The sequence below is a fragment of the Rhinatrema bivittatum genome, chromosome 7 (assembly GCF_901001135.1).
Source record: "Rhinatrema bivittatum chromosome 7, aRhiBiv1.1, whole genome shotgun sequence".
In the NCBI taxonomy this organism is placed as follows: domain Eukaryota; kingdom Metazoa; phylum Chordata; class Amphibia; order Gymnophiona; family Rhinatrematidae; genus Rhinatrema; species Rhinatrema bivittatum.
Genome location: NC_042621.1, coordinates 83,211,309 through 83,238,550, shown reverse-complemented (window position 1 = coordinate 83,238,550; position 27,242 = coordinate 83,211,309). Strand labels below are relative to the sequence as shown.

Below are 27,242 nucleotides of genomic sequence, written 5' to 3'. Positions count from 1 at the left end.
CACTGAATAGCCCCTGACATAGCTGGACTTCTGGCTGCATCTTAGATTTATTAAGTTGCTAAAGTTTTAAAAGCTGATTATGGAGTATGTATGTCTCTTATGGGATTTTAAACTATTTGGTGTCATTTAAAGTCTAAAGCTTTTAAATGGATAACTAGATAACTTATGTTAGTTTGTGAATGATCAGCAACAAGACTAAAATATTAGTCAATCAGTAAAATAAGGGTTAATTGGATGATATTCAAAATCACAAATTGACTCCTATTAAAAAGGTTTTCCCTTTAACTGGGAGGAAGGGTATCTATTTAATAGCGGATATGCATTCATGTGTCCATTTGTTTGAATGCCTATCACGTTTCGAATGAACGAATGTACGCACAACAAATGGTGTGTGACTAATGGACTCACTTTAGTCAGACGTGCATACCATTCATTTTAAGCGTACATTCATCCGTTCATTATATACATGCTTATACATGAAACAAATGAATCGAATGGACATCTAAAAACTAACAAATGCACATCCCTACTATTTAATAGAAAAACGGCCTGGGGTGGGAGGCCTCAAACTAGTGACTATTTCAGATCAAGTAAGTGACCTTTGTAAACTCACAGTTCTCATACTTACAAAAGATACTACTAACTTATACTAGCTCACAAACACATTAAAGAAATCCCTTACAATTTACAGCTTGCTTTCTGTTTTAATTCAAGGCCCAAACAAACTAATGAAATCCCTTACTATTCCCAGCCTGCTTTTTGTTTTAATTCAAAGCCCAATTACACTCATACTAACATAAATCACTTACCTATCCGAGCTTTTAATCAGGGTACACACTAAAGTTGATATACCCCACAATTTCACCCTTCCCCAAAATTATGTCCCAGTATTACCCAGCAAGCAGTACTGACCGATTCTGTTCAGCCACCAGAAAAATCTTCAGCTCTCAATATTTTCCAATATTCCCACACTTCCCTCTTTCTCCTGAGCCCCCACCCTCTAGACTTGTCCAATAGAGATGTGAATCGGAACCGGAATCGGTTTGGATTCCGGTTCCGATTCATATGTGGGTTTTTTTCCAACGGGCCCGATCTCGGTTTTGTTTATCGGCTATGCCTGAGCCAATAAACAAAAAACCCACCCGACCCTTTAAAACTAATCACTTTGCTTCCCCCACCCTCCCGACCCCCCAAAAAACATTTTACAGGTACCTGGTGGTCCAGTGGGGGGTCCCAGGAGCGATCTCCCGCTCTCGGGCCGTCGGCTGCCACTAATAAAAATGGCGCCGATGGCCTTTGCCCTTACCATGTGACAGGGTATCCGTGCCATTGGCCGGCCCCTGTCACATGGAGGGAGCACTGGATGGCCGGCTCCATCTTTAAAAATGGCACGGGCCATCCAGTGCTCCTACCATGTGACAGGGGCCGGCCAATGGCACAGATACCCTGTCACATGGTAAGGGCAAAGGGCCATCGGAGCCATTTTGATTAGTGGCAGCCGAAGGCCCGGGAGCGGGAGATCGCTCCTCGGACCCCCACTGGACCACCAGTTACCTGTAGAATGTTTTTTGGGGGGTCGGGAGGGTGGGGGAAGCAAAGGGATTAGTTTTAAAGGGTCAGGGTGGGTTTAGGGGTTATTTTTGTGTGCCGTTTTTCCCACCCTCCCCCAAAACGATAAGAGAACCCCCACGATCAATATCGTGGGGTTTTCCTATCGTTTCGGGGAGCCCCCGATTTCTGACGATTTTGAAAATATCGACGATATTTTCAATCGTCCGAAGCCCGATTCACATCCCTACTGTCCAATACTTCCAAAAATGTTTCATAAGGTGAGTGGAAGAACAGGCAGGTTTAGTTCCTCCCACTCAGTATCCTACATTACTCTGAAAACAGCCCATTATTCAACGTTTAGCCTCATGATTTACCTTCCATCAGTGTCACTATGACTATGTAAAACCTCTTCTCACTTCCCCATTTTCTTTTGTATATAATTCCAATTGCTGTCTTCCTGCATCACCTGTAAGAGCTAGAAACTCAAAGAGGTAACCTACCTTGCTGCAGTTTAAATGTGCACAGCGAGTCAACCCTTTTTTGGTCTTTCCAGATGAGATATAATATGTTTTGTCAGAGTTGCTAAGCATACACAATCTATATCCTACATCGTTCCTGCAAAAGAGCCCAATCTGTCTCCTTTGCCTCCTCTGCTTTTCCCTCAGGTTTACCTTGCACACAGGGGCAACCCTTCCATCGCCAAACAGACGTACAAGCAGTCCTGCAAAAAAGAAAGAAACTTGTCAAGTGAAAGGGAGATTACTGCTCTGGAATACCCACTCAGCATGGATGAGATTAGTGTACAGCAAGCAATAAGCAATACTTACATGCAAAGTAGGGCTTGATAATTCTGCAGTGCACCTGCCTCACACTGTTGTCTTCCGATGATGTGCAGGGGAGCACACAAGATCCAGATACATTTCAGCTGGGATACCATGCCTGACTTCTATTTTGTGACGCAGGATCTCTGCCACTGTTCCCTCTAAATTGTGTGCATGCACACAGGTCATGAACCCTGCGCACATGGCAAAAGAAAGTGTGCACAAGAAATCCCAATATTTATTTGCATTGTGTGCACTCATAGCAAACAAATTTGAGCTCAGCTCAATTTTTGTGCTTGTAGCCTTTCAAATATTAGAAGGAACATTGATCTGCGCCACTGTATGTGGGTCATATTGTAAGCCCCCCCCCCCCCCCTGTTTTGTTCAAACACCTAAAGTGTCTTTTCAGCCATCAAAGGTGCACTCAATGATAGAGCAAGTGGAAGTGAGTGCCTCATCGTACTTCCTTTCTGCTGATGGTGACCTAGTGAGAGCTACATGGGTAAGAAGCCACAGCTGGCATCCATATCCAGCATCACCTGTACAAGAGAGAGATTGCATATGAGGCACTGCAGATAGCCTTCTCAGACCTATGACCATTGCAACTCTTCAGTTTTTAGCCATGCAACACCATTGGGAATGGTTTTTATAGTGTTACAGATTCATAACCTTAAACACCCCAACACTCTACCCTAGAAGCTCATAGGCAGTTGTAAACATCTTCATATAGTATATGGTGAAAAACAGAGTCCAGATATTAAACACCAGCAACATGCCTAAGAAATGTCATTATTGTAATAGAGTCAAAAACACCCACCACAAAACTCTCTGTAGCAATAGGGCAGATGATTAATGCAATTTTCTGTCCACAATCAAATTGGCCCGTATGACGATACAGGCAGAGATCAACTTATTTTAAACTACATACCATGCATGGGATAGAGATTAAAGTGAACCTTGAAAATGAACTATTTCCCTACCCCCTAATAAGCCTGGTCTGACTCTTACCATATTTTAAAGCCCAACGGTGAGAGTTACCTGATCAGTAGTTTTGGCCTTCGTAAATGCCACTCCTTACCATAAGCTTGCCTTAATTTACATTCAAGCCAAGTGCTTAATGTGTCAGAGATGATGCATTGCAGAGCACATATGTAGTGCTCAGTCACATGCAGTACCTCTGTCTCCCAACATTTACACCTGGGTATTTCTAAGTGATGCTGCCGATGCATGAGTCTGAATGGCAGCTTAGGCCTTACTATAAAGTGTAAGGATGTACAGAGTAAAATGAGGAACGTTCCGGAGGTGGGAGGTTTCTGGAAGTGGGCATTAGATGTGGAGTGACACAAGGGGATGGGTTGGAAGATATAAAAGATCCTTCCACAAGCATTTGGGAGGAGTGGACAAGGAATGTGATTAGAGAAATTGTTGACTGAAGATTTGAGGAGATAAGGCCTGAGTGACAGAGGCTGAGGAAGCAGCTGGAGTGGTTCTGAGGCTTCTGAGTGTATTGGGAAGCAGAGAATCCCTCTGCAGCTGGAGACTTTCTGGATGCCTTGGGATAAATATCCTGCTGAATATACTCACCTAAAGTAATCCAGCTACATGCAAGCTTTAAAGTATATGGCCAGATAACCAAAGACATGGGTTAAGTGACACTGTTACATATTTTTTTTATGAACGTGCTTTCTGGGCTGGCAATATATTTTTATAAATTATTTTTATATTCAACTTTTTGGCACTTCAAAGTGTACATCAAAGCAGATTATGTTCAGGTACTGTAGGTATTTCCTTATCCCCAGAGGGCTTACAATCTAAGTTTTTGTACCTGAGGCAATGGAGGGTAAAGTGACTTGCCCAAGGTCACAAGGAGCGACAGTGGGATTTGGTTTCCCTGGGTTGTAGCCTCCCCCCCCCCCCCCCCCGCTCTAACCACGAGGCTACTCCTTCCTGCTGGGATCTGCATCCCCTACCACCCCAAATCCCTCTGATATTAAAAAATAAATCTTCAGCTCAGTCTCCCTATGTCCTATCCCTCTTCCCCACTGTGTTTAAATTTAAACACAGGCTTTTCCTTGCCCCCCTCCCCCCAGCTCCCAGAGTTTCACAGCAGGGAGGGAGGTAGTCATCTTCCTGCTCCCAGCACTTCCAGCTTTTAGTGCCTCTCCTTTCAGAGCCAGGAGTCTTATTCCTGGCCGAGGAGTTCTGGGTCTGGGAAGGGGTAGGAGGCAGATGGGGAGGGGGGCAGGAGAGAGCCTACATTTAAAATAAAAACCTGCGGGGAAGGGGAGTGGAGTGGGGTCTGCTGATGTCAGGATTTAAGCTATTTCTTAACCCTGAAGGGAAGGAGGAGCTGGGAATCAAGCCACTAGCCCCACAGGCTCTTCTTGTTTTAAAATGATATTTATTTATTTATTTATTTAAAATTTTTATATACCGGCATTCATGATACAATCACATCATGCCGGTTTACATATAAACAGATATCCATTGAAGTGGAAAGTTATCTGGACACACCAGGCTTTGGAGCAGCTCTGACCTTATATCTGGAAACATTAGCCAGTTACAACTGAAAAGTGGCCAAGGTAGCTGGATGATGTAGAGAGATGCCGCCGTTGGATGATGTAGAGATGCCGCCGCTGGATGATGTACAGATGCCACAGCTGGATGATGTAGAGAGATGCTGCCGTTGGATGATGTAGAGATGCCACAGCTGGATGATGTACAGATGCCACAGCTGGATGATGTACAGATGCCACCGCTGGATGATTTGCAGATGCCGCCGCTGGATGATGTACAGATGCCACAGCTGGATGATGTAGAGATGCCACAGCTGGATGATGTACAGATGCCACCGCTGGATGATTTGCAGATGCCGCCGCTGGATGATGTACAGATGCCACCGCTGGATGATTTGCAGATGCCGCCGCTGGATGATGTAGAGATGCCACAGCTGGATGATGTACAGATGCCACAGCTGGATGATGTACAGATGCCACCGCTGGATGATGTACAGATGCCACCGCTGGATGATGTAGAGATGCCACAGAATAGATCTTTGGCTAAATTAAAGGCAGATAATGACATCTGGCTTTTTAGGTTATGTGATAATATGATTTTGAATATGTACCTGATAGAGTTCAGCAGAGTCGGACACTTTCTTTACTCTGTAATGCAGGCATGGAGCAAGCTTTTTCAGCTGTGACCCCTTTCCATTCATGCCCCCCAAAATGGTTTGAGATATATATATATCTCAATAGACAGACAGACAGACACATACATATGTGAGGGGTACTCACCAGGCAGCCCCCACTTTGTTTGTCTTCAAGTTGTTGAAAGCAAGGTTCACAGATACATCCAGATACAGGCCCAGAGAGGCAGACATCCCATACCCGGAGAAACAGAGAAACACCACATCCAGACACCAACAGATACAGAGACTCCAAATACAGACATAGTTAGCCCATATTCAGCTAATCACAGAGTGATGATGACACCCCAAACACAGTCACTCACAGAAAGACAGAAACCCAGCATCCAGGTACACACAGACAAACCACACCTGGACATAAAAACACAGATACACCCGCCCCAGGCAAAAGAAAGACACACAGAGAGAGGCCTAGACACAACACAACTAAATACAGGCAAACCAAACCATAACCAGAGAGAGAAAGAGACAGACAGACCGACCGACCACATACCTCACAGAGACATAAACCATAGCAAAACACAGATACACACACGCCACACCACACAGGTACACAAGCTACATACCACACAGGTACACACATGCCACATACCACACAGGTACACAAGCTACATACCACACAGGTACACACACGCCACATACCACACAGGTACACAAGCCACATACCACACAGATACACAAGCTACATACCACGCAGATACACACACGCCACACCACACAGGTACACAAGCCACATACCACACAGGTACACACACGCCATACCACACAGATACACAAGCTACATACCACACAGATACACAACCTACATACCACACAGGTACACACATGCCACACCACACAGGTACACACATGCCATACCACACAGATACACAAGCTACATACCACACAGATACACAAGCCACATACCACACAGATGCACACACGCCACATACCACACAGATACACAAGCTACATACCACACAGATACACAAGCTACATACCACACAGGTACGCACACACGCCATACCACACAGAATCACACACTACATACCACACAGATACACACACTACATACCACACAGATACACACATGCCATACCACACAGGTACGTACACACACCATACCACACAGGTATACATGCTACATACCACACAGGTACACACACGCCATATCACAATGGTAAGGGCTGGAAAATTTGTCAAAAAACTTAGGTGCCAGCCAAAATGTTTTACAAACTGAGAAAAAATCCATCCCTAACTTTTCTATTTTTGCTTTTCTTTTCTTTCCTTTTTTTTTTACTAATTTTTCCTATTTTTCACTCTTTTTTGTATTCTTCTTATTCATCTCTTATTTTCTCATGTTATAATTTGCTTATTTAACTTTTTAGATGAATTTTCAAAGGGGTGCTTTCGCAAAAAAAGTCACAAATGTGTGTATGTGGGTCAAGCATGTACAATCCATGTTTTTAAAAGGTGCCACATATGCATATTTATTTATTTATTTATTTATTTATTTAAAAGTTTTTTATATACCGCACATGGGGTCACTTACGTGTCCGTCTAGGCGGTTTACAATTTACATACATAATAATAAAAACAATTTGAACATAAGACACAATAAAACAAAATAATTCTTTCTTTACAAGTATGTATGCATACTTTCACTTCTTTGCATGTACAAAAAAGGGATGTGTGAGAGGCATGGCTATTTTAAAAGCGAGGAGCATGTTTTTGCACATATACACACATATATGCATGTAGATTTGCTACAACCTGTTTACGCATATACCTGCCAACTTTCACTTTGCTTAGCAACTTTGTGTTTGGTTGTTTGGATCCGGTCAGAGTGTAAGAGAGTGTGGTATTGTAGCAATAGACATTGTCTCTTGGCTAATAAGTGGTGCTGTTTCTGCCAGCTTCTAAAACACAAGGGCTATTAAATTGGGATCCTTTCAGGTACTTGTGACCTGGCTTGGCTACTGTTGGAAACAGGATGCTGGGCTTGAAGGACCCTTGGTCTGACCCAGTATGGCATTTTCTTATGTTCTAACTCCTGCATATGAAAAGAATAAACTTATTTTATGTTTTTACCTGTTCTATACTAGAGATTATAGCTGCACCCATTTCCTCTAGCACTTTTGGATCCTACCTCTTCTTTCTCCAGCAAGCTTGCAATGTAGGAAAGACAAGCAATGGCTCTGTCAGTGTTTGAGTCCATGGATGCAGGTGGTATAACAACCCTTGAAGGTATATGTTGCAGTTAATGATAGCACAGAATGTAAGGACCAAAAAATAAACAGCAGAGGTCTGGATTAGTTTTTTTATTTTCCTTGGCCTTATTCCCAGTGCACCATTATTTCTTTTAATCCATAAAAGGGCCTTATATTTGGCAATGTATATTTGGCCAAGTCAGATATATGTGTGCTGTGTCCTACAAAATATCCGGGCCACATTTTGTAATCATACTCAGCCTTTTCTGCTAACCTTCTAAACCTAACTCCTTTACAATTAGTATGTAAGGAAATCAGCTGCTGACACTTCAGCCCCAGCTCTGATGATTGCAGGAAATCACTCTATCACTGGAGAAAGAGGATGCGGGGGGTCAGAACATAAAATCACCAAGGAGTGACAGATTATTTTCCGCTGGGAGCTTTATTTTAAGAGTCCTTAAAATGCACATTATCCTGCATGTCTTGTGGAACAGAAGCCAAGTCGTTTTGCTGCTGCCTTTGTAAGGGTAAGTATATGACAGTGAAAACTGTGTTAATCTTTGAATGTATGTACGGATGGGAGCAGGGTGCATGATCATGGAGCGCGGTAGGCTGGGTGTAGGTCATTAATCAGACACCCTGTGTATGCCAGGTATGCCTTTCATCTCTGGAGTGATAGCAAATTAGCAGTTCTTTTCTGTTAGTGTGGAAGTGCATGGGACATGGAGGCCACTCCATGGACCTTTCAGCTGCAGCTTTCTTCTGGATAATGCAGAGCCTTTCAGCATCTCCATATATTACCTCATCTCTGTTCAGAAGTGGTGACAAGGCCACTTCTTATGTATCCCTTCATTCCTGATGGGGCGCTCTCATTTCAAGGGAAAACAACTCTGAGCTAGATAATTTGCTTGGGCCTTGGCAGCACTCACATCATATGCTTTTTTGGGAGGGATATGGATCATCTGGATATATAAACTTAGCAGAAATCTAACAACAGACAATGCTGATGTAAGGGGAGATAAGAGGGGTCTAATTCACAGTGGCACACCAGCATAGCAAAGGGCATTTACAGGTGTAAAAATGAAAACCATGGTATGTACTCAATGAATGACAGACACACCCAAAGATGATGGAAAATGTTAATAATTAAACAATTTAAAGCTTTTGCAATAAAAAACTAATGGAATGGCGTGGCAATCTAAGGAACAAACTATGTGCATACAAAAAAAGAGTCTGGCTGATATGCTGGCAGCCTCATTGCTATTAGCTAGCTGTACTGCCACAGTCGGCCTGCATTCCTCTCACTTCCCTTTCCACCCTTTCAAGACCCTTCCCAGAAGCTCCATGAATGTCAGGCTCCTTATCTGGGATGGAGGCTCCAGGTAATAAGTCTGGCTCTGAAGCCCCAGATGGGCCAAGAAAAGATGGGGAGGGAGGTGGATGGATGCAGGGCTGGCTGCCTGCACTCATGAATCATCATGTCCCTGAGCACAACAGGGAGGAGGCCATATGGGAATGGGGAGAGAGAGAGAGACCCGGAGCTTGCTGGTTGGGGATGGAGGGGCTGGACCTTCACTGCCAGCTCACCTGGTGGTGAATGGGGTTGGGGAACAGTAGGATGCTCTTTCTCAAGGTATTGACTGCTGGAGTAAGTAGGGCCTAGACCTCCTCACTGGTAGGAGTTTCCATCTCCCCCTCCTGTTCCTGCTCCTTCTCCTCTTCTGACAACGAGGAGCTATTAAATGTGAATTCAACAACAAATGTGTTCCATTAGGTATGCTCATATAAGAGCAGGATGTGCCTTGTACTATCATACAGGTATTTACAGGACATTCCTTTTCTGGAAGAGATACATGGAAAGAGCTATTGCACACTCTGGTGCTTCTCCTCCCAGTTGGACTTTCTGGATCTCTCAAATAAATATGCATGAGAGATATTAGCATATATTTATTTAGATTTATATATTCTGCTTTTTGCACTTTAAATTGGATTACATTCAGGTACTAGAGGTATTTTCTTATCCCCAGAGGGCTTACAATCTATGTTTGTACCTGAGGCAATGGAGAGTAAAGTGACTTGCCCAAGGTCACAAGGAGCGACAGCAGGACTCGAACCCTGGTCTCCTTGTTCATAGCCCACTGCTTTTAACCACTAGGCTACTACTCCACATAAGGGTTGTGCTAGGAAAAATGATTTTGCGTATACATTAAAGATATCCAGATAACCCTAATGTTTTTTGTTGTTTTTTTTTAGGGGGGAGGGGGGGGGGGCTGAGAATCACTTGGTGCAACCCTGACCTTCGTCAAAGTATATGTTATTGAGTGTTTGTTCATGCTGAAGGAGACTGGGTCATGTTGAGCAGTAGGCCACAAGTGAGGCCAGTCCTGAAAACAGGATATAGACAGACCCTATTGCTAATCTCCCTGATGCCAACTTCATATACTTACCTCCGGCCTCATCCCTTTCTGCTCGCAACCAGTCCAGCCACCTCCATCACTTGTGGTGCAGCCATCAGGCCTTCTTCTTCAGGTTCTCAATCTATGGAGAAAAAAGAATGACTAAGTTGATTGTGCACTGTAGCTGCCACAGTGACATCCATACAGGTAAGTGGTAATGTAGTGATTGATGTCTGAAGTAAGTTGTATGCACCCCCTCAATACACTTAGAAGTGGTGTGCTGCTGCCAAGCCCAAAAGCTGACAAGAAGTCCTGATGTCCAGCCAGTGGGAACATCCCTTTCCCTAGAGCACACAGCTTAAGGAAGAAACTAGACCTGTGCGACAGGGCCCAGTCTCTCCCTTATGAATGTAGGCGATAGGTTAACCTTTGCTATTGGTACCACCAATGAATGACATAAATGTCCCAAAGAAAGTTGTAGCTTGTAGTTTAACTTTAACTATACTTGAAAGTAATGGTTTAAGTATTTCATGTATATCATCACATTCGAAATCAGTTACAGTATATTACATTGTCAACATACGCATCATACCCCACTTCCCTAGATGTTCTCCTAATGATCCCCATCCACACCATGAGCTCAGACCTTCTGAATTCAAGAAAGCATTGGTTAAAAACAGGGGATCTCTGAGGGAGTGATAGGAATTGTAAAGCTAAATTAGTTGGGCAGATGGACAGACTAGATAGGCCATAGAGTCTTTTTCTTATATCACATTTCTCTGGTTCTATGGATAATCTGGGGTATTGAAAGAACAGCAGCCTCCAAAAGGTGGCTGTAACAGCTCTTTGACCTCCCTCGATCCCCCACTATAATCTACCATCAATGTAGTGTGCCTGGGTAAGTCAGTGAAGGGTATGCAGAGAGAATGCTTCTAAAGGAACATAGCATGAGAGGTGTGGTGTTCCTTGGCTGCAACCTATCTTCTAGGCATATGTCTGAAATACAGTAAGCAGAGCTAGGAATGAAAGACATTTGTAGGGTTCTTACCAAGGAGCCAGCCATCGCCTTGTCACCCATTCTCAAAGTGCTGAAAAAGTGCTGATTGCTGCAAAATATGGGCATCATGAGTTGCTCCTAGGAACCTCAGCAAAGCATTGATGATTATGATGATGATGATGATGATGATGTGTGTGTGCATCACACACCACTTGCATATGGAGGGAGTGGAAGAGCTTATTGTTGGTATTGGAATCTTCTCTCTGATGGTATGGTATGAGGACTACTTGGACATAATCAATCACCTTCAGGACATTGAAGAATTGTGCCACTTCATAAAAATCCCTCTTCAGGGACTGCCGTTTCTATGTGAAGAATCTGATGTAACCATGAAATTGGCTTTGCATGGCTCAGAAGACCTGGTGCAAGCACTTGGAGAAAGCAGCTTAGGACATTCCCCCTACAAAGCTGACTGTAGTTTGGAAAGAGTCAGACATCATAAAATGGAGGAAGGCCAACAGTTTCACAAGGCATGGTATGGCATGAATCTTCTCTGTGACAAGATCAAGATCTGTTTTGAGCTCCTCATATATAAAGCCATTATGGCCTCAGAGCTCAAACAGTACCTTGTGTTCAACTCCTCCTCTGGTAGACCCAGTAATGTGGTGCAGAGACAAACGTTTTGATCCCTGTGAGCCCTGTGTGTTCTCCTGCATGGTGATTCTAGACATGGCACCTGCTGACTCACTTGCATCTGTTGCTGATTTGCCCCCTGAGCTGGTTCTGCCCTATTTAGCTCCCTTTCATCTTGGCATTACAGGTTAACAGTCTGAAGCATCCAGTGTGTCAAAATCACTGTATACTGGATTTACAATTTGCCAAGAAGAAGCTTAACCTGTGAAGAAAGTGTTTTTTTTATAGGTGCAGAACAAGATAGACATATCTGGAAGAGTTTGAAAATAAAAATTTGATATTGGCTGTTTTTGTGCAATATTTTGGGCCAAAATCCAAATAATTACAACTCCATAGCTGTGGCTAACGTTTTTCCCCAAATGTTTGTGATATTAGATTAAAATGTGTGCATTATTTTATCTTGAGTCCTTTATTTGCATGAGATTTCCTGATTTCAGTATATTGCAAAAAGAATTATTGTGCAGTATTTATTTCAAATACTGCATTGCAACAGAAAATACCATGTGGGAACATCTAAATATCATACAGTAAATCTATCGCAGCATAGTAAATGACCCCCTTAGATTCTTTCTACTTCTGTGTGTCACACAATACAATATTTACCTTTAGAAAGGGAGCAAGCTATCAAAGTCACTAAGCAGCATATTCTGAAAACACATAGATCAACTCTGTGAGACAATGAACTTTTCCTAAAGACATACTTTATACCTGCTTTTAGCTCTGCTGATATACTATGTTACTTGAAAAATAAGACCTTACACCTTCCTTCTACAGTAGCATTTCAGTACAACAGTGTACTAAATCTGTGACTGGCAGCACACTTTCTTGAATATTTTTTTAACTTTTTATAGAACTCTCAACTCTAAACCAAGGAGCTTCACAACCGGTGTGTTGACTCTCTGAAATCAATCACACAGGTGAATGAAAATGGTGTCTGTTCAAGCTAAGTTTTTGATTCACTTTCAAATAAAAGAAACTGCAACAAGCTGGGACAGGCTAGTTGAAAAACTGCTTGCAAGTGATTGGTCTTGGTCCTTGCTGCCTTCCCATCTGGCTCCAGGCTGTCTGAGACTAAGTAAAACAAAAATGTATTGCTTAATGCTTCCCTCATAGACTTTACTAACAATGAAATTAAATAAACAATTTATTATTTTTCATTTGTAGTGCTATTTTGTTTCATTGCCAATGAAACAAAACAAAACATTTTCATTACATTTTTTAGCAAATGTATATCTCAAACATGTAGTAGCATTATAAAAATTATAAGTAATAATAGTAATGATGTTAAGACTCAAAAGATATGAATTAAAGCATTGCAAACTACAAAATAAAGTGATATTATTAGTCCAACATCACAATTAAACAGATCAAAGCAATGGGATGGAGTCTTTACCCTATGAAAGAATTGTAATTATCAGTTATAGATCATTGTAATCAAATTACCCATGCCTCTCCTATTGATTAGAATGGTATTAACTGTAAATGTAGAAAGAAGATGTCTTACCTGTAACAGTTGTTGTCAAATTTATTATAACTGGCAAATGCTATTAATACTCCAAATCCAGCACCTAAAGAATAAAATATCTGAGTTGCGGCATCAATCCATACCTAAACAAAAAGTACAAATCTATTAGAATGCATGGTTGGGGTTTTCCCACTATGAAGTGCCCGAAACGTGGAATATAAATGAATAAATAATAAAAGGTATATAATAGCTCCTGTTCTTCAGTAATAAACTCAATAGCAGCATACATTTGCAATTAAATTAATCTTTTATTTTCATAGGGTTTTTTTCCTGCGCTTTCCAGTCTATAGAAATCTTCTGTTTACAGTCACAAACTTCCTAACTATAGCTTTTCTCCCATTTTGTGTCTATGGGAAAATGCTTAGTAAATCACTCTGTGTTAACGAAGTACAATTTTAGCTGTGCAAATTCTTCATATCCTGATCCAATGCTGAGAGTATGCACTGAAGCCAGACCCTTTCTTAGCACCGCATTCTGAGGTATCATTAACTTCCAAACTTGTGCAGATCTTCACTGTTACCAGGTAAACAGTGCCTATTCATGGACATGGCTTGCTATAAAATTGCCTACCTGATATGTGGCTATGCTTTATATGCATTGATCCTGTATGCACATGAGTTTACCTGGACTGAGCAAAGACATTCCTGGGGGCAAGGCAGGGGAGCAGTTTACACTTATATGCATACTTGTGGATTTCCAAGTATGTAAGCACATTTTTCTGAAAAATGTTTGCATATATCTTAGTAGATGTAATTTTGTGCAGCTATTTTCGATGGGGTAATTTTCAACGTGAATGTATGCATCTAGGTTTGCTTTGAAATTTATGTATTTATTTGGTGGCTTTTCTATACTGTCTTTTAGAGCATTTCCTTCACAACGGTAAAAATCTAATATAACTTATGCACATTTTTAAAGACTTTCTTCCATGAGTTGTTATATAATTGACCACTAAGCTTTAAGTCAGAAACATTGTATATCTCCGTTATAGTGAATACTATAGCCATGAGTTTCTCTTTCCCATTCCGTTCATTTTTCCGTTTTGATAGGGAATGAGCCTTTGATCACAGCCTTCAGGATTTTTTCTTGATTAGATTCCAGATCCCTTCTTATGAAACTCATAGCAGCAGAAGTCCACAGTAGGGTCATAGTCTCTGGGTTCTTTCAAAACCCTGTCGGGCGGATTTTAAAAAGCCTACACGTGTAAATCCCGGGGTTTATGGGCGTGGCCGGGCTTTGTGCATGCTGTGCGAATTTTCAAAGGGGCCCGGCCATGCGCATAAACCCTGGAACATGCACAAGTGCTGAGCCTCTTCAAAGGGGTGGGGTCTGGGCAGGACAGAGGCGCATGATATAAAATCGGTGCATCCATGTGTGTGCACCAGGAACCACACACGTGTTATAAAATCGACCCCGTATGTATATACCCAGAATAGACCAAGCTATTGTGAGGCTGGAAGACTGGGCATCCAAATGGCAGATGAAATTTAATGTGGACAAGTGCAAGGTGATGCATATAGGGAAAAATAACCCTTGCTATAGTTACACAATGTTAGGTTCCATGTTAGGTGCTACCACCCAGCAAAGAGATTTAGGCGTCATAGTGGATAACACATTGAAATCGTCGGCTCAGTGTGCTGCGGCAGTCAAAAAATCAAACAGAATGTTGGGAATTGTTAGAAAGGGAATGGTGAATAAAATGGAAAATGTCATAATGCCTCTGTATCACTCCATGGTGAGACCGCACCTTGAATATTGTGTACAATTCTGGTCGCCACATCTTAAAAAAGATATAATTGCAATGGAGAAGGAACAGAGAAGGGCAACCAAAATGATAAGGGGAATGGAACAGCTCCCCTATGAGGAAAGGCTAAAGGCTGTTCAGCTTGGATATGACAGAAGTCTACAAAATCAGGAAAGGACTTGAACAGGTAAATGTAAATCAGTTATTTTATTTACATGCTTAGATAAAAAAAATGACTAGGGGACACCAAACTTAGCAAGTAGGTCTTTTAAAACAAATTGGAGAAATTCTTTTTCATTCAACACATTGCCAGAGGATGTGGTTACAGCAGTTAGCGTAACTGGGTTTAAAAAAGGTTTGGATAAGTTCCTAGAGGAGATGTTCATAAACTAATTAATGTTTGGTTATTTGCCAGGTACTTGTGGCCTGGATTGGCCTCTGTTGGAAACAGGATGCTGGGCTTGATGGACTCTTGGTCTGACCCAGTATGGCATTTTCTTATGTTTTCTCTTCTTGCTGTTTTGGGAGCTGAGAATACTGAGTGCCTAGCAATCCAATAAGCAAATGCGAGGCCCAGGAATTAAACCCAGGTTTCCTGCGTGACAGTGTTGCTGGTAGGCCATCAGGACAGCACTATTGTGAATTTTCAGATACAATGAACGTTTTCCAATGAAGCACAGCTCCTGTTCTAGTGAATAGGATTTCGGTTATACTTTAACAAAACTTGATAAATAGTACAGGCTGATTGAGTGGGATTTAGCTTCTTTAAAATAAAGAAAAATGTAATTCATAAATAATTACACTATTGTATTATCAAATTGCAACACACGCAGATATGATCTTTACTCCATAATAGACCACTTTTATTTTCTCATGTCTTTTTTGCAAAGATTAGTGGTAAAGCTGTTGACACAATGATTGTTTTTAAATGAAAAACATTTCACTACCGAAAGATTGTAGCGTATGTCTTGACTTCTTCTTATTGATTGTAATTCAGGCCAGTGCCCAGGAAAGGTATGGTATTTATACAAAGTCAGAATACAGCTCTAAATGAAGCCTTGTCTGCTCCTAGCCTTTGAAGTACAGAAGGAAAAATGTAAACAACTACAGTTAAGGCAAGAAACCTTCTGTGAAGGAGTATTCTTTTGTAATCCCTAACTATTAAACATACTTTTAATGCAAGATCAACATTAAAATGTAAAACTTTGTAAGAAAAAAATCATACAACATACAAGTATTATTGGTTTTTAAAATAAGAGTTTAATAATTTTTCGCTAAATCTCATCTCCTCATCTCTGCCCCCAAACGTTTGTGGTTTCTTCATTTAGAGGCTTAGACCTGACCAGTGCTGGTCTTGGAGACTGACAGAATCAACAAAGATCTTCCTGTTCATTTCCATAACAGGAAACACCTGCACGCTGTCCTTTCGTAGGATAGGGTAAAGGCCTGAAATCATGGGAAGTAGCACTAGAAAGAAAAACCGACCGCAGCAAGTTTCTTATTTATAACTTTTTTTATACCGAAGTTCAGGTAACAGGATTACTTATCACTCCGGTTTACATTATAACAAGTAGAAAACAATGACCACATATGTCTTACAATGAACAAGGGAGTGAACAACTTGGATAATATAACATAACATAACTAGGAACAGTAGCAGTATGCACTATTAGAGCGAGACTAAGCGCATAGGGAGGGAGGTTTGCTAATGGGGGGGGGAGGGGGAAGGAAGGTTGTTCGTGGAGGGGGTGAGGAGGGGGAAATTTCTTATTGATGAGTAAAAACATGAGCATAGGTTCTAGACGTCAACAGTATGAAAACAGTCTATGAGAGCTGTGGAAGATAAGATATTTCTTATGATAGTAACTGCCACGCCGTCCAGGTTACCCCCATGCCTTATGTTAAGGGTAGCAATTTCCATGCCGTCCAGGTTACCCCCATGCCTTATGTTAAGGGTAGCAATTTCCATGCCGTCCAGGTTACCCCCATGCCTTATGTTAAGGGTAGCAATTTCCATGCCATCCAGGTTACCCCCATGCCTTATGTTAAGGGTAGCAATTTCCATGCCGTCCAGGTTACCCCCATGCTTTATGTTAAGGGTAGCAATTTCCACGCCGTCCAGGTTACCCCCATGCCTTATGTTAAGGGTAGCAATTTCCACGCCGTCCAGGTTACCCCCATGCTTTATGTTAAGGGTAGCAATTTCCACGCCGTCCAGGTTACCCCCATGCTTTATGTTAAGGGTAGCAATTTCCACGCCGTCCAGGTTACCCCCATGCCTTATGTTAAGGGTAGCAATTTCCATGCCGTCCAGGTTACCCCCATGCCTTATGTTAAGGGTAGCAATTTCCATGCCGTCCAGGTTACCCCCATGCCTTATGTTAAGGACAGTAAGGGCCCAGCATTGGCTGTCATCTGAATCCTATTTCCCTTTTTTTCCCCTGCTGTCGATGTGGAGAGCGATGTTGCAGTGGCATCAAAAACAAAAATTGTGGAAAAAATCTTTCAGGTAAGCATACTGTCCAAACACCATCATCAGATACCACTTATAACTAATTAGTGTGGTGATGGTATTAGCATTTCATGAAGAACTCATCACTGTGTGACCACGCTTGTACTGTAATTTCACACATTGGATTTAATCATGGGTCAGTACATAGCTGTTATTTTATCTTTTTAAATTTTGCATTTATAATTTTTTTCAAAACTGCGATCTAATAAAAATAAAAAGGAAAAAATAAAGTTGCTGTCTTATAATCACCTTGTAATTGCAAGGACAAAAAAAGGAAAATTAGTTTCTTACCTGATAATTTTCGTTCCTGTAGTACCTAGGATCAGTCCAGACTGCTGGGTTATGCCTCCCGTCCAGCAGATGGAGTCAGAGAAAAGTTGAAAAGCACCCCCTAGATATACTGGTGTGCCACCTGCGATCCCTCAGTATAAAGAATATCAAAGCAGAATGAATCAAAGAAACATCCACTCCTGCTGAATAGTAAACTCCTTTAACTCAACCAATGACTAGATCAAGTAGGCCTAGTGCTCTGAAAATACAAACAAACTTGTCTCCCTATATGAAAATAGAAAACCCTATATAACTTGCCGGAAACTACACATCAACATGTATTCAGATACTCTACAGCTGCAGGAACTGTAAGGAGACAAAGGAGCAGAAAGAAATACGAGTGGACTCTCCAGTAGCAAACAGACTTGGGCGGGCATCTGGACTGATCCTAGGTACTACAGGAATGAAAATTATCAGGTAAGAAACTAATTTTCCTTTCCCTGTACGTACCAGGATCAGTCCAGACTGCTGGGATTACCAAAAGAATCCGCCGACGGATCACGGATATCCAACCGATAATGTCGAGCGAATGTGTGCAAGGACTTCCAAGTGGCCTCCCTGCAAATCTCTCGAGGAGACACAAACTGACTTTCAGTCTATGGTGCCGCCTGAGAATGAAGAGAGTGAGCTTTAAGCCCATCTGGTACAGGACGTCCGCACTCGATGTATGCGGAAGCAATCGTGCTTTTCAATCAGTGGGCGACAGTAGTCTTGGCAGCCTGAAGACCCTTTTTGGGGCCATTCCGCAAAACAAATAGATGATCCGACTGTCTAAAATCATTAGTCATTGCCAGATACTGTGGAAGGTCCCGCCAGACAACCAAACGCCTCAAATCCCAACCTTGAGAAGAGCGAATATCCTCCTCAGAAAAGGCAGGTAATTCCACCGCCTGATTGACATGGAAGGCCGAAACCACCTTGGGCAATAAAGAAGGCACCATGCGAGGGATACCCCGGACTCAGAAATACGCAAAAACGGCTCCCTGCACGACAATGCCTGAAGTTCCAAAACACGACGTGCTGAAGAAATAGCCACTAGAAATACTGTCTTGAGAGTTAAATCCTTCAAAGTGGCTCTCTTGATAAGTTCAAATGGAGAAGCGCAGAGACCATGGAGAACCAAATTCAAGCTCCAGGATGGACATGGAGCCCTAACAGGGGGACACAAATTCCTAACCCCGCGTAAAAAACGAGCAACGTCCGGGTGGCAGGCAAGAGAAGAACCATCAATCCTGCCCCTCAGACAGCCCAGGGCCACTACCTGCACGCAAAGCCCTTTTTCAAACCGTCCTGCAAAAACACGAGAATATGCCCCAGAGGCCTTCCGTGGTGATAGCTTTAACTTACTGCACCAGGAGTCAAAGACTTTCCAAACTCTAGCATAGGTGAGAGACGTCGAGGACTTGCATGCCCTGAGAAGAGTAGAAATCACCGCTTCTTTCTCAGTTGTTTCCGCTCATAAGCCAAGCCGCTAAACAAAAGCGATCTGCCAGATGGAAAGATACTGGGCCTTGACTCAGAAGATTCGGGAGATGACCGAGACACAATGGACCATCCACCACCAGATTGACCAGATCCGCGAACCACGGCCTTCTTGGCCACTCCGGGGCCACTAGAATTACCAGACTCCAGTGAGATTCGATGCGTCTTAACACCTTTCCCACTAGGGGCCACGGGGGAAACACAAAGGAGGATGCGTGGAGGCCACGGAAGTACCAGCACATCCACCCCTTCTGATCCGTGTTCCCTCCTTCGACTGAAGAAACGAACCACTTTAGCGTTTCCGGGTCACCATTAAATCCAAGGACAAAAAGCATTTACATCAATATAAGCAACACCAATTCATGAATGCCACAACTTAAGGGGGTTATTTACTAAAGGTTTATCGCACTTGAAAAGGGATTTTTCGCGTGCAATAGGATGTTAATTAGCTGGAAATGAGGAGTCGGGGCAGGGTGGGGGAGGAGTTGGCTGCGGCAGTAGCAGAGCACCTCCTTTATCGGTGGCACTATTTGCATGAAAGGCTGCAGGCCGCCTCACTGCGGCTGGTGAAATCGCACCACTGCCGTGCGAATTGCGGCGGCCTTTTGCAGGCCCGTCCCCCCCCCTTCGCCACCCCCGCCCCCCCCCCCCCTTCTTCGCAGAATGATGAATCCAGCCCTAATTCTACAAAACCCAACATGGGCCAGTGTTTAAATGGTAACAACACATCTGCCTCAGGGGTACAACTGCAGCTTCAGCTCCATATTTTAATAAAGTTGCACATATTTTATGGGCGTCTGATATCACTTCCATAACAACATAGAAATGATGGCAGAGAAAGACCAGATAGCCCATCCAGGTTGCCCAGCAAGTTTCTTATGGTTGTAACTGCCGTTCCCTGTAGGTTACCCCATGTTTCTGTTTGAGGGTAGTACCCATGTTTCTGTTTGAGGGTAGTAACTGCAGCTCCACATAGGTTACCTCCAAGCCTTAAGGGTAGCAATATTTACAATTTAAACCAAGCAATTATCAAACCATGGTTCACCAGTTATCTCAAGCATGCCAGATGGAAATCATGCTAATCTTTCACTCACATAAGTTTGCACATGGCATGCTATCTGAAAAAATGACTCAATAAGGTCTCTATCAGCGTAGTCATTATATTCTGATTCATATCCACACCATACGGATTGCTATCATATTTAATGTTTTTGATTCTGGGTGCAAAGTTACCAACGGTGGGCAGATGTGGGAAAAAATGCAGTGGTTTCCATTCAAATGAATGGAACTGCCATGATTTTCATGTGGCTGGAAATCACCATCAGACATCCGTGTCTTTTAGAAATGCATACAGCCCTGTTCAGTAAGACTATTTTATATTTTATGGCACTAACATGAGGTTATATATTCAACCAAGTACCCAGCTACATCATTTTAATTAAACAGGTCAGTTTTTTCTGGAAAATACATTTTTGCTGTGGGGTCTCATGGAGGACATCTGAACTTCTGAATCAACCCTTGTGTGCCTACAAGAAACATCATACTAATACATATTAATAACACTGTGGGCCTCGTTTAGTAATATTTAAAAATATATTCATAGGCATAAAACTAGAGAAAACCCTTGATGTCAAACCTTATGAGCGAGGCTAGGGTTTTCATTATAAACCTATATTTTAACACACAAGCTGTTAAATCACAAAGAGGTCTTTATGAAAATTATTGAAATTCAGCCAGTTCTTAATGTTGACTCAAAAACAAGGAGAAGGGGGGGAACATATAATATGTAGTATTAATGTGTTAATAAATTCTATTGCCAGTTTTATACTCCAGGTGAAATAAGTTAGCTACTCAGCAGCATATCTAAGTTTTGTGTGTCCCTATTACAAAACCATTACACCACTTCTGAAGCAGCAATCACTGCTCTTTGGAGAGAAAGGGGACCCAAATCAGAAAACAAAACAGCCACTACTAAGGGTAAATTTTCAGTAGTGCAATTAAGTACAGAGTTAGGCATGCAATTTCAAGCACGCACAAAACCAACTTGATTTTCAAATATAGCATACACATACAAGTTGATTTATTTATTTAAAAATGTACTATCTAGCATTCTAGGCAGCTCACAAATCAATATATGTAAGAGATTAAATAACAGAACTCATTAAAAACACTATAAAAATAAGGCACAGTAAAATAAAAACACACTTCAAATAAAAGTCCTTACTGCAAAGTATGACTTCCCTTCCCTATTTCCTGAGAATATCCCTCCCTAGATAACTACCAGTCCTTTTCTTGCCTTCCCCTTCCTATGACCACAAAGCGACCCATGGCCCAATCCCCATTTATTACATTTTTTGTTAATTTGTTACTTACAAGTTATATACCAGTTTATGTATTTTATTATTTTAAGTTATATTTTAATTTTAATTTCATATTTTTGTAAACCGTTTTGATAAAAAATTTATTTTTTAAAAAACGGTATATAAATGCTTTTAAATAAATAAAATAAATAAATGACTTCTACAATGACACAATAAAAGGTAATACATAAATACCATCCAGATTCCTACATTAAGTGATTCAGCCCTTGTGCAATCAAATGGGCCTTTAACAGTTTTCAAATTTGTGTAACAAGAGGTTCAGATTTCATCTTCTCAGGCAATGAATTCCATTATATTGGACTCGCCACTCCAAATAAACATTCCCTAGAGCAGGGCTTCCCAAACCTGTCCTGGGGACCCCACAGCCAGTCTGGTTTTCAGGATATCCAGAATGATTATGCATGAGATACATTTGCATACCATGGAGACTTAGTTTATGCAAATGTTTCTCATGCATATTCATTGTGGATATCATGGAAGCCCGACTGGCTGTGGGGGTCCTGCATGACATACCCTGCTTTTCAGATGGAATCTCAAAAAGTCTGGGTGGCAGATCTCAGGGAATGCACTGGCCTAGACAGTCTTATAAGTGAATTAAAATAAGCAAGTGCAGTTCCAAGGACTGTTTTATAAATCAGCATTGCCATTTTAAATTTCACATGCCAAAAGACAGGTAACCAATGCACTTTAAACAATACAAGTGTCATCATGTATTCACAAATATTAACCCTAGATATAAGACTTATACTGGTGTTTTGAATAATCTGAAGGGCTCCAAGAGTGGAGTAAGGAAGGCCAACATATAATACATAGCAATTATCAAGGGCTGAAGTGACAAAAGCATGGATAATAGTCTTCAAATCAGATTCAGATAAATAGGACTTTAAGTGGCACAGCATACGTAGTTTATAGAAAGAATTCTTAACTACTTTCTTAACTTGAGATCAACAAGCCAGAGAAGTGCCAAGCACAAACATGCACCTGGTTCAAAATAGGAATACTAGGTCCCTCAAAGTCAAGTGAAAGAGAAATCTGTCTTTTTCATGTTTGGTGCTAATATATTATTTGATATCCATTTACTGATGGCATGCAGGCAAGTCATGAATTTGGCCAACACATTTTCCATACCTAAGTGAGATAACAGTCATAAAAAACTGAATATCAGTGTAGAGATTAGAGCCAACGTCGAGGTTGGCCAACGATTGACTCAGAGAAAGATATAAATGTTAAATAACGTAGCCCAGAGGGCAGAGCTCCAAGACACTCCAGATAACTCAAAAAGGGAGGATTGATCTTCATCTACAACCATTTTTTGCTAGCACTTAGGAAAGAAACAAACCATTTTAGAACTGGATAAAAAACAAATGATTCAGCATATCAGTATCAGAAATTATATCCAATAAAGTAAACAAAAAAAATCAGTTCTGTTATCAAACTCTCTTCAAAGTATTTCAAAGGTGGATGATAATGTTTCAGTGCTATGACCAGCATGAAAGCCTAACTGAAAATCATGTAAAAGGTTTTGTTCATCAATAAACTCATGAAATTAATACTATTTTCTCAAGCACCTTTGCTATCAAAAGAGGGATGAAATTGGATGAAAATTAGACAAATCAGAAGAGACTAACTCTTTTTTCTTTAAAATGCCTCTTTCTCACCAGTCACCACCACAACCAAGCTCTTCCCCACCCGTTACTGCTTACAGTCATCCCAGTCACTCCCTCTCTCACCAATCACCCCTACGCACACCAGGTTGTCTCTCTCTCACTAGTCACCACCTCAATCAGTCTCTCTCCTGTCACCCCATAGTCATCCCAGTCATAGCCCCTCTCACCAGTCACCCCCCACACACCAGGCTGTCTCACTTTTGCCAGTTATCACTCATCACTCCAACCAGTCTCCCCAGTCACCCACCCTCTCACCAGTTACCCCCACACCCACCAGGGGAATTAAAAGTATGCATAATCCCAAAATACCATGTCCCTTTTCCTAAAATACAAAGGGATTGGAAAATTCAAAATATGCATTTGAATTATATACTCTTCCTGAATAGAACTTGATGGTATTATTATAGCACTTTTTTATTTACATTTGTTACCAGGGATTGGCCATCCCCCCCACAAACACCACCTTGCAACCTTAGCAATACAAACAAGTGCAGGTACAGTGTGCTGCGGCAGTCAAAAAAGCAAACAGAATGTTGGGAATTATTAGAAAGGGAATGGTGAATAAAATGGAAAATGTCATAATGCCTCTGTATCGCTCCATGGTGAGACCGCACCTTGAATACTGTGTACAATTCTGGTCGCCGCATCTCAAAAAAGATATAATTGCGATGGAGAAGGTACAGAGAAGGGCAACCAAAATGATAAGGGGAATGGAACAGCTTCCCTATGAGGAAAGACTAAAGAGGTTAGGACTTTTCAGCTTGGAGAAGAGACGACTGAGGGGGGATATGATAGAGGTGTTTAAAATCATGAGAGGTCTAGAATGGGTAGATGTGAATCGGTTATTTACTCTTTCGGATAATAGAAAGACTAGGAGGCACTCCATGAAGTTAGCATGGGGCACATTTAAAACTAATCGGAGAAAGTTCTTTTTTACTCAACGCACAATTAAACTCTGGAATTTGTTGCCAGAGGATGTGGTTAGTGCAGTTAGTATAGCTGTGTTTAAAAAAGAATTGGATACGTTCTTGGAGGAGAAGTCCATTACCTGCTATTAAGTTCACTTAGAGAATAGCCACTGCCATTAGCAATGGTAACATGGAATAGACTTAGTTTTCGGGTAATTGCCAGGTTCTTATGGCCTGGATTGGCCACTGTTGGAAACAGGATGCTGGGCTTGATGGACCCTTGGTCTGACCCAGTATGTCATTTTCTTGTGTTCTTATGTTCTTAACTAAGGAAATAGGCAATGGGAATGCAGAATCATTTCTCTAGCTAACAAACTGCTCCCCCAACTGATACTTTTTCAGTTAGCTCTCATTAAGTCCCATTAGTGGTCACTAATACAAAATATCAATTTTATTGCCATTTTTTAAATCGTTACTAGGGATGTGAATCATTTTTCAACGATTAAAATTATCGTCCGATAATTTTAATATAGTCTTAAATCGTTATAGAACACAATACAATAGAAATTCTAACGATTTATCGTTAAAAATCGTTAAATCGTGTTAGTGCGCACTAACTCCCAGTTAGTGCGCACTAACTCCCGTTAGTGCGCACTAACTCCCGTTAGTGTGCACTAACACGATTTAATCCCTATTAATACCAGGAGTGTTGTGATCTTCCTGCACACAGTGCCCTAACCCTGATACCAGGGGTGTTGTGATCTTCCTGCATACAGTGCCCTAACCCTGATACCAGGGGTGTTGTGATCTTCCTGCATGAAGTGCCCTATCCTGCCTGCATTACTAGTGAGAGGCTGGCTTCACAGACAGGGGGGAGCTGCCTGACCCTCACTCCTGACTTCCCCCATGTCCCAGCCAGTGAATGGTGTGTGGGTGAGGGGGGGGGAGGATGGTGAAGTCAGAGACAGCTCCCTCCCTGCATTACTAGTGAGAGGCTGGCTTCACAGACAGGGGGGAGCTTCCTGACCCTCACTCCTCCCCTCCCCCATGTTCCAGCCAGTGAATGGTGTGTGGGTGAGGGAGGGGGAGGATGGTGAGGCTGAAACAGCTCCTTCCCTGCATTACTAGTGAGAGGCTGGCTTCACAGACAGGTGGGAGCTGCCTGACCCTCAATCCTCTGGGGTGTTGTGTTCTTCCTGCACACAGTGCCCTATCCCTGATACCAGGGGTGTTGTGATCTTCCTGCATGCAGTGTCCTATCCCTGATACCAGGGGTGTTGTGATCTTCCTGCACACAGTGCCCTATCCCTAATACCAGGGGTGTTGTGATCTTCCTGCACACAGTGCCCTATCCCTATTAATACCAGGAGTGTTGTGATCTTCCTGCACACAGTGCCCTAACCCTGACACCAGGGGTGTTGTGATCTTCCTGCACGCAGTGCCCTATCCCTGATACCGGGATGTGTGCAAGAAGATCACAACACCCCCGGTAACCTGGATAGGGCACTGTATGCAGGAAGATCACAACACCCCTGGTATCAGGAATAGGGCACTGTGTGCAGGAAGATCACAACACCCCTGGTATTAGGGATAGGGCACTGTGTGCAGGAAGATCACAACACTCCTGGTATTAAAAGGGATAGGGCACTGTGTGCAATAAGATCACAACACCCCTGGTATCAGGGTTAGGGCACTGTGTGCAGGAAGATCACAATACTCCTGGTATTAATAGGGATAGGGCACTGTGTGCAGGAAGATCACAACACCCCTGGTGTCAGGGTTAGGGCACTGTGTGCAGGAAGATCACAACACCCCTGGTATCAGGGTTAGGGCACTGTGTGCAGGAAGATCACAACACTCCTGGTATTAATAGGGATAGGGCACTGTGTGCAGGAAGATCACAACACCCCTGGTGTCAGGGTTAGGGCACTGTGTGCAGGAAGATCACAACACTCCTGGTATTAATAGGGATAGGGCACTGTGTGCAGGAAGATCACAACACCCCTGGTGTCAGGGTTAGGGCACTGTGTGCAGGAAGATCACAACAGCCCTGGTATCAGGGTTAGGGCACTGTGTGCAGGAAGATCACAACACTCCTGGTATTAATAGGGATAGGGCACTGTGTGCAGGAAGATCACAACACCCCTGGTATCAGGGTTAGGGCACTGCGTGCAGGAAGATCACAACACTCCTGGTATTAATAGGGATAGGGCACTGTGTGCAGGAAGATCACAACACCCCTGGTGTCAGGGTTAGGGCACTGTGTGCAGGAAGATCACAACAGCCCTGGTATCAGGGTTAGGGCACTGTGTACAGGAATATCACAACACCCCTGGTGTCAGGGTTAGGGCACTGTGTGCAGGAAGATCACAACAGCCCTGGTATCAGGGTTAGGGCACAAGTTCTAGTCACATTGACTGATCACATTACTTTTTTTTGTCAAGCTACCAACTGTTTCCATTTCCCATCCCCCATATATTGTCAGTGGGAACCTTGGTAACATGAATAAATAAGAGGGCAGCTAATAGGAATACATATTCATTCCTAAACTGACCTTAAGTGACCTGAAAAGCGTCAAATTGTATCATTTTCTGTTAGTGCGCACTAACAATGGTTAGTGCGCACTAACACCCGGTTAGTACGCACTAATCGGAAAAAAACGATTTTTTAACTAAAATATCGTGCCAAACACGATTTTCTTCTCCTGCCAGATGATTTCAATCGTTAAGACGATATGGCACACGATTCACATCCCTAATCGTTACAAATGACTGCACACCCCTAAGTCTGGACTGCTTCCATTCTGTCCTTATCCTTTATGAGGTAAGGTGTTCAGAACTG

General features: G+C 42.3%; 1 protein-coding gene across 1 annotated transcript in view; it reads right to left on the bottom strand.

The window, feature by feature from the left end:
* SLC6A2 (solute carrier family 6 member 2) overlaps positions 1–27,242 on the bottom strand; it is a 415,085-nt gene that overhangs the window by 231,286 nt on the left and 156,557 nt on the right. The window contains exon 9 of the mRNA XM_029608577.1: positions 13,360–13,463. Within this exon, the coding sequence (XP_029464437.1) occupies positions 13,360–13,463 (104 nt within the window). The remainder of the gene's footprint in view (positions 1–13,359; positions 13,464–27,242) is intronic.